Genomic DNA, 15,177 nt, shown 5'->3' on the forward strand with positions numbered 1-15,177 from the left:
TTATTAGTTAGTAGTGGAGCCACCATATGAATGGTGAGGCACTGAAGTGAACTTTTTGCTGCCATGCTCCACCTGAAGCTGGGTTGTTAGCTTTTTCTGGATGACAGTACATGTGTGTCCATTGAACAAACTCATCATTTTTGGAGATATTCTAACTTGCAACTGCTGGGGCTCAGAACATGATAATACCCTGAAGTCTGGCACCTTGGCACTCTGAGTTCTTTGAACTGACGGAGTTTGGAAAGGCCTCAGATGTAAGGTGTCTCTGACCTTCTACTCTTTTGTTTCTCACCCCTCTTGCTCTCTTCACCCCTTTCCTCCTCTGTCCCCAAGTGAGTCACAGAAACCAGAATACCTCTTCCCCAAAGAAAGCCATAAAACTTAAAAAGTCATTTTCTTCTCCCTTCTCTCTTGAAGACTCTCATTCCAGAGGGGGCCTGTCCCATAACCAAGGGAAAGGAATGCTACGCAGAGAGGCCAAGAAGAATCTGAACAGGCGGAACTTGCTGCGATTCCCCCCTCAGTCTATTCAAGAAGAATCTGAACAGGCGGACCTTGCTGCGATTCCCCCCTCAGTCTATCACCATTAGATCATACCCTTTTGTCCAGTCACATTTCTACACAACTATCTATTCTTCAATGAACCTAAGCATAGAATAGACAGCTTCCCCTGGGTCTTGGGCCTTCATTCCAAGAAGAATCTGAACAGGCGGAACTTGCTGCGATTCCCCCCTCAGTCTATCACCATTAGATCATACCCTTTTGTCCAGTCACATTTCTACACAACTGTCTATTCTTCAATGAACCTAAGCATAGAATAGACAGCTTCCCCTGGGTCTTGGGCCTTCATTTCTGAAGTCTCCCATGTCTATTCAATTAAATAGATACTAAGCTTTTCTCTTGTTAACCTGTCTTTTGTTACAGAAGTGTTGCCCTTGACCTTTATCACGGGTGAGGAATGGTATCACATGTTTCAATCCCTGTACAACAAAAGAACCATGAGACCAGGATTAGCTTTACATAAAATAAATGATGTTTGGCAAGTTTGTTTTTGGTGTCCTGCTACCTTTCCTATTAGAGTCTATTATTTACAATCTTTTCTCATGTCCCTCCTGATTCCCAATCTGGATGCTATTCTCATCTGGAAGCCAAAAATCTCTACTAAATTTTATGTTTGAAAGTACTTTGAACATTTTAGAGGATTACACTTGATGTATTTTTTGTAGCTGGGTTTAGTGAATACCATCTGGGGGCATTAGTGATGATCTCTAAAACCCACCTGCTCTGACCTTTTCTACGTTTATTCCTATAGATACATCACCTCAATTAGAAATTTCTGACTTTTTTTTAAAGTTATGTTTATCCATACTCTGCCTTTTAAAAAATAATTTGCTTACATTTTCTGTTCTATTTTCGGAGATATTGCAATTCTTTTACATGAGACTAATGTTTTTAAGTGGCATTGCTATTCTCAGATTTATTCTCGTTTATTTTTAAAATAAGTCTCTTTTCATAAGCATCTGAAGTTTTTGTTTTCAACATATATGCTATTTTAAGAGAAAATGTTATCCTTTCACATGAAAACTGAAGGTTATAAAAAATGTTATTTCTACCAAACTCATTCTCATTTGCTAAACTTACTGAAAGTGTCTTTTAGTTTGCATTTTTCATTAATCTTTTTCAAAGAGAAACTCAGTTGTGGTGTTGCTTTTGGGTGACTCCTGCACTGCTCTTTCCAAATTCCCCAAGTGTGAAAATTTGAGTGGGTTTTAAGTAAACAAGTATCAGCCAAATATGTAATATTAGGGCTGAAAACTGAGATAGGGAAATGGAAAGCATTTCTCTACTAGCATGTATGATATTCTATTGAGGAAATTTACAAAAAATAAATGTAAATATTTAACAGAACAGCATTGGTATGAAGGCTTGTCACAAGAAGGGCAATGAGGAAATGAGCAGACATTAACAATTGTTATTTGAACAATTCTGCAGGCACTATGAAGCAATGGGAAAGACCAGAAGAGTAGTTTGCCCTTCATTAAAAAAGACTGTTCTTTCTTCTTGTAATGATTGAGCTCTAGGCTTGTTTTTGCTCCTGTTGCTAAGGACAATATTCTGCCAGATAGGAATGATGTTGATGAAGATGTAAAATAATACACGTATATTTTTACTTAAAATTCTAGAGAATTGGGAATAGTATCGGGGTGGCAGGGGTTGAAAGTTAGGAAGGAAGAGAAAAAAACAAACAAGGGCATATGTAAGGGTGGAAAAAATACAATATACAATAATTAATTCACACTCTGAAATTCCAGATGGCTCACTTTCAAATTACAACAATTATTCCATTGCTCTGGGTCCTTCCTCCAAATTTTTTTTGGAGTTATACTCCTATGAATTATCTCTGCCAAGACTTATTCAAAGGAAAAACCATACCATAAAAAGTGCAATAAACAAGAATGTGTAAGTTACTCTTTCCTCTCCCAACAAGTTGGTACCTGAAGAAGATTCAGTTCTGTACAGAGGCATATTAGCCATCAGCAACTATCCTACTTTTCATTATTATTGTAAATTTTGGGGTTATCATCCAAGTAGTACCATAATGAGGTATACCTTAGAAGAGTTGCTCCTGTTTTAAATGATCTATTTATCTACTTATCTATCTGGAATTTTAGTGATTTTCCTCATAAGTGGTTTTTAGGATGGGCTATCATTACGTGTTTAGTGCCGTCAACAACAGTGCACTACTTAAACATGGCTCCTTAAAAAGGCAACTGCTGACAGCAGCAGCCTGGTTTTGCCAAGTGAATTCTTCCTATGGACTCCCACAGCCAGAAGAAAAAAATTGATAAATTCTCTTTGTAGCCACTCCAAAGGAGTATTTAATGATCTTACCTCTCTCTTCAGAATGTCTTAAACATTCCACTAAAGGAGCTCCCTAATCTCCTTAAATGAACTACTAGAGTTTAGGTTTTTTTGGTTACTATCTTTAGAAAAAAGTTAAACTTTTTATTCAAATTAAAAAAACATTATCGTTTAACTAACATGCACCTCTCTCTTCAGAACCTCTTAAATATTCCACTAAAGGAGCTCCCTAATCTCCTTAAATGAACTACTAGAGTTTAGGTTTTTTTGGTTACTGTCTTTAGAAAAAAGTTAAACTTTTTATTCAAATTAAAAAAACATTATCGTTTAACTAACATGGAAGAAAGTAAATTGTAATGGAGAAGAGCACAGAATTAGTAAAATTTGAAAGTTCTAGGTTTCAGCTTAGTACAAGCATTTGGTTAACTCTTCTGAAAACACTTTGCAAGCTATGAAGTATTAAATATCTTAATAATTATTCTGCAATAAAACCCATGACAGTAGACAGATATTAACATATCTCCATTACATTTGTTAGAGAAGGTGTGGTTATTCCTTAACTAAAATTTTGGAGAATACAGCTTTTTCCACAAGACAGCAATTTGCAGCATTAGTGTCAATTGAGTTACTCTAACTTGCTTCCCCCTGGTTCTTTTTATTTTATATCTTGGTGATAAAGTTGTAATTTTCACACTGTTGCATAGCACTTAGAACCAGGACTTGTGTCACCACTTATGAAGCTGAATATAGCTAAGGTAAAACGTATCATTTCTCTGAACAGTTGAGGCGGTATACTCATGCCCCTTTAATGCCTCACTTGTAATAGTGAGGTGCTCCCACACTCATCAAGAATTTGAAAATATAATTGCTTCTATTTATGTTAAGCCAAGTAAATCAATACACAATAGTTAGAAATAAATTGCCTTCCTATTCTAAGAGAATTGCAAAACTATTTTAAACATTATCAGTGATATAAAACCAGTGAAAGAGCATCAATGAAATAAGGCTTGCCAGCATCTAAAAATCTAAACATTGCCTTCCTATTCTAAGAGAATTGCAAAACAATTTTAAACATTATCAATGATATAAAACCAGTGAAAGAGCATCAATGAAATAAGGCTTGCCAGCATCTAAAAATCTAAAAAGCGATTTTCAGTGGGAGTGGAGGGAGAGGAGGGAAAGATTCAGTAATGAAGATCTCTAATGTGAGGAAAGGAATACTAAATCTGGTATAGAGGAAGAATCAGGTCTATTGAGAGACAGGCCGTCATTTCATATACAAGTAATCTACTGAACAGGAATTCAACTTCTCAGGAAATGTGACACCAGGAATGGAGAAAGGGATAGGAACACTAGTTTCTGGAAAGGAATATCCCTATCATAAACTTGTAGCAACACACTATACATCTATTATGTACCAGGTACTGTTTTAAGTATTCTATGTGTACTGACACGTAGAATATTCATAACTCTATAAGTACGGTTGTTACTCTCATCTTACAGATGAGGAAAGTAAGGTATATAAATGCTAAAGTTGTCCAAAGTCACACAGGAATTTCCAGTGTAGAACTTGAATAAAAACTAAGCAATCTGGCTTCAAAACCAATACTACTAAGCTTTACATTTTTAGCATCTTTGGAGGTCACCTACACTTGCAAGCTTTTGGACCTGCAAAACTAAGGACCAGACTCTACGATCTGGTTAAACTCACTAACATCGTTCTATGAGGCCCCTTGTTAGCTATCAGTCTTCCCCTGTTCACAACCTCTGCCTTGCTGACATGCTTCTTATCAAACTTTCTAAACAGGAGTTTACATATCTTTAGAAAGTAACAACACATTATCCGTTCGTTGGGCACTTAGTGTTGCTGGTAGCAGCGAGGCAGGAAAAAGAAATTCTAATTATATATTAAAAACAACACGTCCTGAAAAGGACTCATCTCAAAATAATACACATGGAATTTTTAAAAATAAGAATAGCTCTTACTTTGAACACTAACTGTAAAACAGTGGACCAACATCGCAGGGCAGAGGGTCACCTTTTTTTTTCCGGTTTAGTTTGCAATACATAAATAGACATCAAGTAGTGAATGATCACCACTAATAAGGAAGCATCAGCTGTTTAGCTTGTGACCTAAGAACACCTCCTACTGTTGAAATCAAAGAGCACAAATACCTGTCAGAAGCCAGAAGGGCTATGTCAAGTCTGCTAACAATGGCATTTTCTTTTTGATTTCATAAGAGAGATTCAATCCAAGCAGTACAAATAAAACTGAACTAAGTTTTCTGTGAAAATAAGGACTGAATAAGAACTGAATTTATAACTTGATTAATGCCTTTATGCAACTTGAAAAACTGCTTACTAGCTCCCAACTGCTATCTTTAGCACTCTTTAGCATGAACTTTTATGTGCTAAAGAGCTGGGGGAATTATGGCAGAAAGCATGGTCATGTAGTAAAATTGGCAAGGTATAATATAGCACTTGAGAAAGAGAAGAGGTATGTGAAATTTTTGCAATGTACTCCTGTGTGGTGAAACTTCATAAATATCAGCCATAAATCAGCTACTGAGGATGCTACATCATGGGCTTTAACAAAAGAACAAATTGTTTTTTATTATTTTTAGGGTCTACATATGGTATAAACACTAATTTAGACTTTACTATCAAAACTTTAGATAATTTTATATGGACTAGAGTATTTCAATATTCAGTTGGAAAAAATGAATACAGGAGATTATTTCAACTATTTAAGTAGTTAAAATATTCTTTAAATTTTTTTTTAAAAATTAATATAATTGAGAAAAAATTAGGAAAGATTCACAAAAGACTTTGTCACCCAAAGTCTTTATTCCCCCCAAAATATCACATCTTGAGAACAAAATAACTTAAAGTTCATTTTGTGTTATCAGCAGATGTTAATGATGCTCTCTTCATATGCAGTTTTTCAGAATGAAGATATAACATCTGTAATGGTACTATACCCTGGCCTACCAGAGCTCCATGAAGTTAAACTAATAAACTTTATAATTACTTCTCGTAACACACAGGGTTGTTTCATAGTTGTTGGTTGTTTTTGTTTTGTTGCCTCTCCTTATTGGAAGATTTAGACAGCTACGGTGCTAGAATGTTTTTTTGTGTGTGTGTGTGTGTTTTAAACAATGTTCATACTCCTGCCTTCATAGATGCTTTCCTTTTTTGGTAGTCCAAACCATCAGTTGTAATCTCAAGGCTGGTGATCCTGAGGTTTATTAATTCCTGTGTGTGTGTGTGTGTGTGTTTTAAACAATGTTCATACTCCTGCCTTCATAGATGCTTTCCTTTATTGGTAGTCCAAACCATCAGTTGTAATCTCAAGGCTGGTGATCCTGAGGTTTATTAATTCCTAAGATCGTTTTCATTGTTTCTACAATATTTGTAAGTTGAGTAAAAATCGGTGTTTGGCACCTTAACATATATGTGTATTTAAGTTTTAGGCTATAATTTCTTTTAATATATTGACAGTATAATGATATATGAAAAAGCAAAATATATCAATCTCAAATGTTCTTCTAAAGATCATAAGCTATTATTAGGCACCCAAAGAATCTTTAGAAGGGAGCTAGAATAAAAGAAAAATGGACTGCTGATTTTATGATCAATTTATTGAAAACTACAGTGGCAACACTTTACAATGTTTTTATTACTTAGAATTAGTCAAAACTTATTACTAATTATTTTGCTAAATGGAAAGAAGAAGTTCAATATACACAGTTGGAAATTTAAGATTTTTTAAAAAGTCACTTTAATGTTATGGTTACTTTGGCAGCAAAGCAAAAATGTTCAAATGCCATTTCTCCTATCTTTTATGATGTTTGGCTTTTAGAATCAACAGTTTGTCATTTTTAATATTATTACAATATAACTAGTTAATAAGTCTGACAAAAATTCCAACCTGTCATTTTAAAGAAGATAGGGTATTTATAATACAGGTAACACAATATGCTAACAATCCAAGGGCTTGAAATTTCACACATCATGTACCCACCAAAATGAAACTAAATATTAATCTAGTTCAAGTTGCATCTAAATGTATAAAGAAAAAACAACCTGCTAACCAATATCCCACCCACTAAAAGATAAATTATCACAAAACATAGGCTACTTCTTCCTTCCATTATAAATGATGAAAAAATCATAGGTAAAAGTGCAGTGTTTCCTCAATCAACTGAAAACAATATACAAAAGGTAAAAGATTAGTCAAGTCTAGAAGAGAAATAACACAAAAATGAGCCAGTCATATTTTGGGTACAAGTGACAAATACATTCCTTTTTATTATTATTAAAGTTTTCTCAATGTATTTCACTAATGGGAGGATTTTATTTTATTTTATTCCACTGTTGGTCATGGTTTGAGCCCTACACACTCCCTTCCCTTTCACCTCAAAGGGAGCTCCTTTATATGTAGCCACACATTCATCATTAGTATAAAGATCAGGTTGGATCTGCTCCCAAATCTTCTTCTTAGGATTCAGCTCCTTGTCAGGCTCTCCTATTGAGGGAAAAATAAAACACAAGAAAATTACATAGCTAACATACAAAAGTATTAAAGAAATTGTCTGTAGAGATTTCTAGTGAATTATCTTGGCGGTACTTTTCAATCTTTACACCTAAACAAAATTTTAACATTTACTTTATTTTTATTATGTCAGCAGTTTATATTCTTGATTGGTAAAATAAAAGTTATTGTCATTTTCTTACGAATGTTAAGGGTATTATTTTTTACTCTTACAATAGTTCTACAGGTAATATAACTCAATGAATTTGTTTCCCAAATTATCAAAAAGAAAATGTAGACACTCATTTTATCATTACATATAAAGAAAAATTGTGAAAAAAATAAAAGTATATTTTGGTGTGTTATATTTTTATGCCTGGCAGAAGCAGCTTATACTTTACCATATGTTTCAATATATAAAATGAAAGACTAAATTGTTGCTCTTGTGCTTAAATATTTCTTTAATACTGAAAAATGGCTTAAATGTTGGGATTATCTATCTAAACTATGATAACTACTTTGGGTTTCATTTGCTACCTATTCCTTGGTTGAAAGAGACAGAAAGAACTGGTGAGCAAACAAGGACTAGCATTTTCTAAGCACTAGGAACATATGTTGTTGTCTGAAATTCATACAACTCTAATTTTAAATATAAAGAAACAAAAGTTCAGAGAAGGAAAGTTGTTCAACATCACACAATCAACAAGTAGAGCCAGGATTTGACATCAAAGCCCATGTTCAGCAAGTACAGGACCCTGCCTCCCAATACTATGCTTTGGAAAAGAAACAAATAACCCTCTTACATGTGGATAATACCACCAACCCCTCTTTTTATAGTAACTCATACTATAAGCTTTACAGTCTATAGAAGAAAAATAAGTAGGCTTAAAGACAAATAACATACCAGACAATCTCCTTAAAAATAGGGAAGTAGAGAGTAAAGATTAATATAACTTAATTTAAAACTGCAGATGTTCGGGCTGGCCCAGTGGCGCACTGGAGAGTGCGCCGCTTGGGAGCGCGGCGGCGCTCCCACTGAGGGTTTGGATCCCATGTGGAGACCGGTTCCCGCTCACTGGCTGAGTGCGGTGCGGGCGCAACACCAAGGGTTGCGATCCCGTTGCCGGTCCCTGGCACGGGCGCAACACTGAGGGTTGCGATCCCGTTACCGGTCAGTAAAAAAGACAAAAAAAAGGAAAAAAAAATAAAAATTAAAAAAATAAAAATAAAACTGCGGATGTTCAATAATATTTGGGATGAAGAATCAGTTCAAGATACAATGATGAAAAGTAATGTATCTCATAAGCATTAGAATTAAATGATTTTCCTGGAGGTAACAGAAAGAATATTACTGCAATATAATTCAGTAATGATAGAAATAAAAACCTTCTAGATCTTTTTTTCAGTGACTCCCAAGTTGAAATCTGTTGGAATTACTTTAAAAGAATCATTTAATTACTGGAACTACTTATATTCTATATTCTGATTACATCTTATTACATAAAGTGGTATTTATTCTCTGCACATACATACAAAATTGATTAAATTGGTTGGCCTTGGCAGTTTTGCCCTTTATTAGCTCTTCAAGGACTATGAAACTGGCAAGTACATATGATACTGACCTCTAATATGCAGATTTTCAGAGATGATAGACTAGTTAACTGAACAACATATTTACAGTAGAACATGCAATAGAACTAAAACTGAAAGAAGGACTCCTATAAAAGATAAGGATTTCTCTTATCCCTTTAAGGACATTTGATTGGACAATAGAGAAACTCTAATTAGTAAACAGAATAGAAAAAAATACAATCAATAAAGTTAAACTGTCCTTTAGATCCACAAGATTTTTATTTTTTGTTTCTCAATCATTCCTCAAGTCCAAAAGCATAATCTTATGCACAAATCATTTGTGAAAGTAGACATTCCAGAATTCTGGAAAACTAGAGGCAGAGACGCTATTCAGGTCAGATTTGTACACCCCCCCCCCCAAAAAAAAAGATGTTGTCAAACTGATGAGTTAGTTCTAGAAATAGGATGTCCCAGATTCACGTTCAAGTGTACAAGTTTCTTATTAAAAATATAGATTGTGTGGGTAAATATATGCAGATATAAGCCCAAGTGCAAAAGGCTGTGGTGCAGCACAAAATTAGGCTTCTCAGATCTAGAAAGATATAGCCATGTACACAAGATAATATTCATAGTAATATATAACATGTATATAAAGTTGGCTACGTGCCGGTCACTGTACTAAGTGCTTTACATATATTTATTTACTTAATCCTCTCAGTACATATGTAAGTAACCTTAATTACTCCCATCCTACAGACAAGAAAATTGAGGTACATAGGTCACAGTCCAGAATTTAAACACCACACAGTTGGCTAAATGTTTCAAAAATCAAAGCTTACAAAACCCAGATGAGATAGGCACCATTAAAAACCCCTTCTTATAGACCAAAAAGCTGAGGCTCAGAAAGGTTCCTAGGTGACCTGGCACTCGTGGAGCCAATATCTGATAGTTTTAAACTTCACACATAAGACTAATATAATTTCAAGGAACGATTTGACTAAAAATAAACTAGAACTAATAAGAAAAATCTCCAAAGCTCGAGTTACTTTTGTTTGTTTGTATTACAAACCCTTGTATTGAGGCCTGTCAATAGATCGAAACCAGGGAGCTGCTCTGCTACATAGAAGCAGGCTGTCTGTGAATGACTCTTAATTTTAATATACCAGATTCAATACCTGAATACCATAAACATACTTGTGAGTATTTAACAAATCATTAAATGAGACAATGATTATAAAGAGCTTAGTAAACTCAGAAGTGTTTCACAAATATCTATTATTTTTTATTTATTTTTATTGAATCAAATTGATTATATTTGGGGGGGCTCAACATTGAGATATGTTGATCGAATCAATATTACTAGCATATATATTGTTACAAATCATAATTATTCTTTATGCCCCTTGTCCTATCTCTCTCCCCCCCCCCTTCTAATTACCCTAGATTTCTTCTCTCCTTCTGAAAGAATAATGGTTATCTGTTGAATTTGTTGCCTAGATGATCTGTCCAATGCTGAGAGGTGTGATTTGCCTAAGTGATCTGTCCAATGCTGAGAGGTGTGATCAGGTCCCCCAATATTATCATAATACTTCTTCTGTCACTCTGAAATGGGCTTTGTGGAGAGACATCCTCTTCTTTATCTCTCCTGGTGACTCTCCTTGGGTCAATGCACTCCAGTGGTTGGTGGACCATCCGTGTGGTGGTTCTGGTGTCTAGCCACTTTTGGGCCAGCCACGGTTATTGTGGTGGTTGTGGTGGGCCACCCACGTGGAGGTGATGTTTTTGGTATGCTCCTTGGTAATGGCAGTGTGCCTGGTTGTGTGGTGTGTCAGGTCCCCAGCTCCATACCTCAGGTCCCTGGGCATGTCCCGAGGTCCTGGTGCTGTGTGCCTGATGTTTTTGGTATGCTCCTTGGTGCTGGCAGTGTGCCTGGTTGTGTGGTGTGTCTGGTCCCCAGCTCCATACCTCAGGTCCCTGGGCATGTCCCGAGGTCCTGGTGCTGTGTGCCTGGTTGTGGGAGGAGGGTCCAGTCCCCTTCTCCATTCCTTGGGTCCCTGGGTGGGCCCTGAGGCACTGAAACAGTGTGCCTGGTTGTGGGGGGGGGTCTGGTCCCCTTCTCCATGCCACGGGTCCTCAGGCGGGCCCTGAGGTGCTGGCGCAATGTCCCTGGTCATAGGAGGGGGGTCTAGTCCCCGGCTCCATACCTCGGGTTACTGGGTGGGCCCCAACGCACTGGTGCGGTGTGCCTGGTTGTGGGGGGGTGTCCGGTCCCTTTCTCCATGACTCGGGTCACTGCGTGGGCCGCGGGGCACTGGCATGGTGTGCCTGGATGTGGGAGTGGGGTCTGGTCCCAGGCTCCAATGTTGGGTTCCCAGGCAAGCCCCAAGGCGCTGGTGGTGTGCCTGGGCCGGAACTACTTTTTTGTCCTTTGCTTACTTCTAAAACGGGGGAACTTCCTGTGGGAACCAGTACTTGAGCTGAAAAAGTCTTGGATGCACTGTTTTTTTGTTGTTGTTGTTGTTTTTTCTTTTTGTCTTTTTTCGTGACTGGCAACGGATCGCAACCCTCAGTGTCGTGCCCGTACCGGACTGGGACCGGCAACTAGATCGCAACCCTCGGTGTCGCGCCCGCCCCTCACTCAGCCAGTGAGCAGCCGGTCTGTATGTGGGACCCAAACCCTTGGCGGGAGCGTCGCCACGCTCCCAAGCGGCGCACTGTAGCAGTGCGCCACCAGGCCGGCCCTGGATGCACTGTTAACCTTCTGGTTTATTCTAAATGTTTCTCAACATATGCTATTTGGTAGGTTATAAAGCTAGTGGAAATGGGAGTTTAAATCTCCTCTCGTGAAAAATATACCTAATATTACAAAGAATTCTTTAAAATGAACTATATTTTCCAGAGAAGTCTTTCATCATTCTTGTGTGTTATTACCTTCTTCAAGATCTTATTTTTCTAACCTTTTTTTTTTTTTGGCATGGCTATTGAAAAATAAGTGACGATATTAATATAAGTCCTTAAAAGTAAAAACTGCAGAGCCTTGGAAATTGCTAAACACATGCCAATAATCACCACTGGGAAATGGTTACACATGTTGTTAGATAACTAATCATTCACAGATTGTTTTAGGTCAGCTCATTCTAAAAAAAACACATAGGTATTAGAAACTAGTTTAAGGGAGGGAAGGAGCTCTGGATGGCCTTTTACTGGCAATGAAACGCTCTGGCCTAAAAGTGCCACCTCTCACTTCCCTGCAGAACTCATTATCCAGAACTGGAATTAGTTACAAGGCTCCATCTAAGCATGTGGGAGTCAGGAAATGCAGTCCTACCACAAACCCAAAAGGGGCTGTGGGAAGACAGAGCTATCTAGATGACAGCACTAATGGCTGCCACATCTTGAAAGACACAGAGATAATTATGTACGAAGAAAATGTATGTAGAGAAAACGCCAAAGTCCATTTGAGAGGAGGTATAACTGAGCGGGATGTTGAAAGACAAGCAGATGAAAAGTCCTCCAAGCCTCAGGGAGAATGCGTGCAAAGGAGTCTCAGGGAGAATGCGTGCAAAAGCAAAAAGAAGGGAATAGCCTAGTGTGTTCGAGGCGTGGCTGGACAGAGGTCAGTGGTGGAGCAGCAAGAGGTGAGTGGGAAGGACAAGAGGGCCAACTGGTGCCAGATTCTGTGTCTCCGCAAAGAATTTGGACTTCATTCTGCAGACAATGAGGGGGAGTGCTTAAAGGTTTTAAGAGAGGATAACACACGATCAGATCTGCATTACAGCAAAAAAGCTCTGAATGCAGGGTTGGGGTAGACTAGAGCCCTGAAAGCAGAGAGACCAGTACCAGAAGAGAGATGCCAAGAGCTGACCTAGGATTCAGATAGAATAATGAAGACATGAGATGCTTTCTGCGAAGGATCAGGTTATGGCACAGAGTATTGCAAAAACCATAGAGCAAATTGGTGCCTGTTGCTCCTGGGTCCTTCCTCGATCCCCTCTTGTCATCCCTTGATCTTATTTTCTCCTAGACTTTTTGTGTTTTGACTCCAACCCCAAAGAGATGGGCAAAATCATCACTAAGAAGGTGTTTCTTCCACATACGTTCATTCACCTCACTTTATTTCTGGCCACTGCTGGTCAGCTCTGTCCAGCCGGCATTCCTTTCCACTGTAGACATCATCTAGCTACAAGGGAGGTAGATTAGTATCTCAGAAGGGATTAAATATACTCCCTGACCAGTATCTAGTGGTTGGGTCCTGCCTGCTGGGGCCTAATGCTTCTCAAATGTCTTTTGCTGCTCACAGGAGGATGACCTTTGAGCCCCTGCCCAAGCACTCATAATCTACTTTTTCCCAGCCATGGGACTGGCTCTTCATTTTAGTTCCAATTTTGTGGGTTTCCTGCCTTCAGAGGATTGGGGTTCAGCCACACACACCTGGATTTCCCAATGGTCATCCCCTGTCCCTCACTTCAGTGCAGAAGTTCCCAGAGGGTTGTCTTTGAACCCCTGTGGGGGTCACTGAGCCCCTTTCAAGAGATCTTCAAGGTCAAAACTATTTTCACAATAATACTAAGATATTTCCCTTTTTCCGTTCATATTTTCACACAAACTTGACTTAGAATTTTCCAGAAACTAATATCACAAAACATGTCAATATCTGGAAGATCTAAGTTACTTAGTGGAATATTTTCCAAATGATCAATGTATGATGTTACAAAACATATATGTGTAAAAGAAAACATTCAAAACACAAGATAGACCAATGGATTTTAACATTACTGAAATACGTAAAGTTTGTTGATATGCGTTCATATTCCACATTGCAACTAATCTTTAAGAAGCCACCACATGTTGAGTTTTGGTGTAGTACTAATGAAGAAGAACCACAATTATCTGGAAAAAGAAACCTATTAAAATATTTGTCTTTTTCCCAAGTACACACCTATATGAGGCTGGGTTTTCTTCATATACTTCAGGTGAAACAACATATTGTAAGATTGGCTGCAGAAGCAAATTTAGGAATCCAGCTCTCGTCTGTTAACCAGACACTAAAGAGATTTGGATAAACATAAAACAAGGCCGTTCTCACTAAATTCTTTTGTTTTGAAAATAAAAGTGTTACTCATGTTAACAGGTAAACGAACAAAAAAAAGAAACTAGTTTGAGAGGAGAAAGTCCAAAAAACTTTAGTGTCCAAAAAGCTGTGACTACCATCTTCACATTTAAAACCTATAAAAAGCAATAAATACAAATTCCAGAGTTCTAGGCATTCACAAATCTGAAATAAGAACCAGAAACTTCATTATAATTAGACCCTTTTTTTTTGTATGAAATACTCATTGATCAGCAATTTCCCTTTGATACCTGGCATGACCATAATAAGCCTAACACTAATTATTCTATGTTTGATTAAATTTTTGGATTATAATAATCATAACTACCACAAATTGTAGTACAAAAGCTAAAATATAACTTAGTAAATAGGGGTCAATTAATTTTGCAAAGCTAATCAATAGACAAAAGTGGTTTGGTATTTTTGACAGGAATGAACTTGGCAATAATGAAGGAAGATACTCAAGTCTATTCTCCAAATACTATACTTTAAAAAAATGTTTTACTAATACATTTACTTCTATTATTCATTGACCAATTTAATGAGCTCCTACTTTATGCCAGGCATTGCTCTAGATGCTAGGAATAAAGTAGTGAATAATAATTAAAAAAAACCTTGGGATAATGGTACTTAACATTCCATATGGGCAGACAATAAATAGTATACAGTATATTTGGTGGTGATAAGTGTTTTAAAGAAAAATAAAGCAAAGAAGGTAACATTTGAAAGATCTGAATAGGAGACAGCAAACCTTGTAGCTATATGAGGAAAGAGTCAGTGGAAAGAGGTGAGCAGAGAAATAAAATCTGACCTACATTTCTCTGGCTACTATAATTGAAAATAGATGGAGGAGAAGGGCAAGGCAAAGAGCAGGGAGATCAGTTAGAAGGCTTTTGCAATTATCCAGATAGATGTTGGCACTGGGACCAGACTGATAGTGGTGGAGACGATAGGAATGATTCTAGATATGTTCAGAAGGTAGAGTCACTAGGATTTTGTGAAGAGGAAGATGTAAGGTATGAGAAAAGCATGGGAGGATGGAGTTGCTATCAAATGAGATGGAAAATACTGCAGAAAAAGGGAATTCTAGGGGGAAGAT

At 37.3% G+C, this 15,177-nt stretch overlaps 1 protein-coding gene across 3 annotated transcripts in view; it reads right to left on the reverse strand.

Moving 5' to 3' along the window:
• Positions 1–6,482: 6,482 nt before the first annotated feature.
• The window catches only part of AIMP1 (aminoacyl tRNA synthetase complex-interacting multifunctional protein 1), a 35,970-nt gene continuing 27,275 nt past the window's right edge, over positions 6,483–15,177 (reverse strand). For all 3 annotated transcript variants that reach the window (XM_008592793.1, XM_008592792.1, XM_008592791.1), the window contains one exon: positions 6,483–7,390. In XM_008592793.1, coding sequence (XP_008591015.1) covers positions 7,224–7,390 — 167 coding nt within the window. In that variant the 3' untranslated portion in view covers positions 6,483–7,223. The remainder of the gene's footprint in view (positions 7,391–15,177) is intronic.

This window comes from Galeopterus variegatus, unplaced genomic scaffold (genome assembly GCF_000696425.1).
Source record: "Galeopterus variegatus unplaced genomic scaffold, G_variegatus-3.0.2 Scaffold8329, whole genome shotgun sequence".
Taxonomy (NCBI): domain Eukaryota; kingdom Metazoa; phylum Chordata; class Mammalia; order Dermoptera; family Cynocephalidae; genus Galeopterus; species Galeopterus variegatus.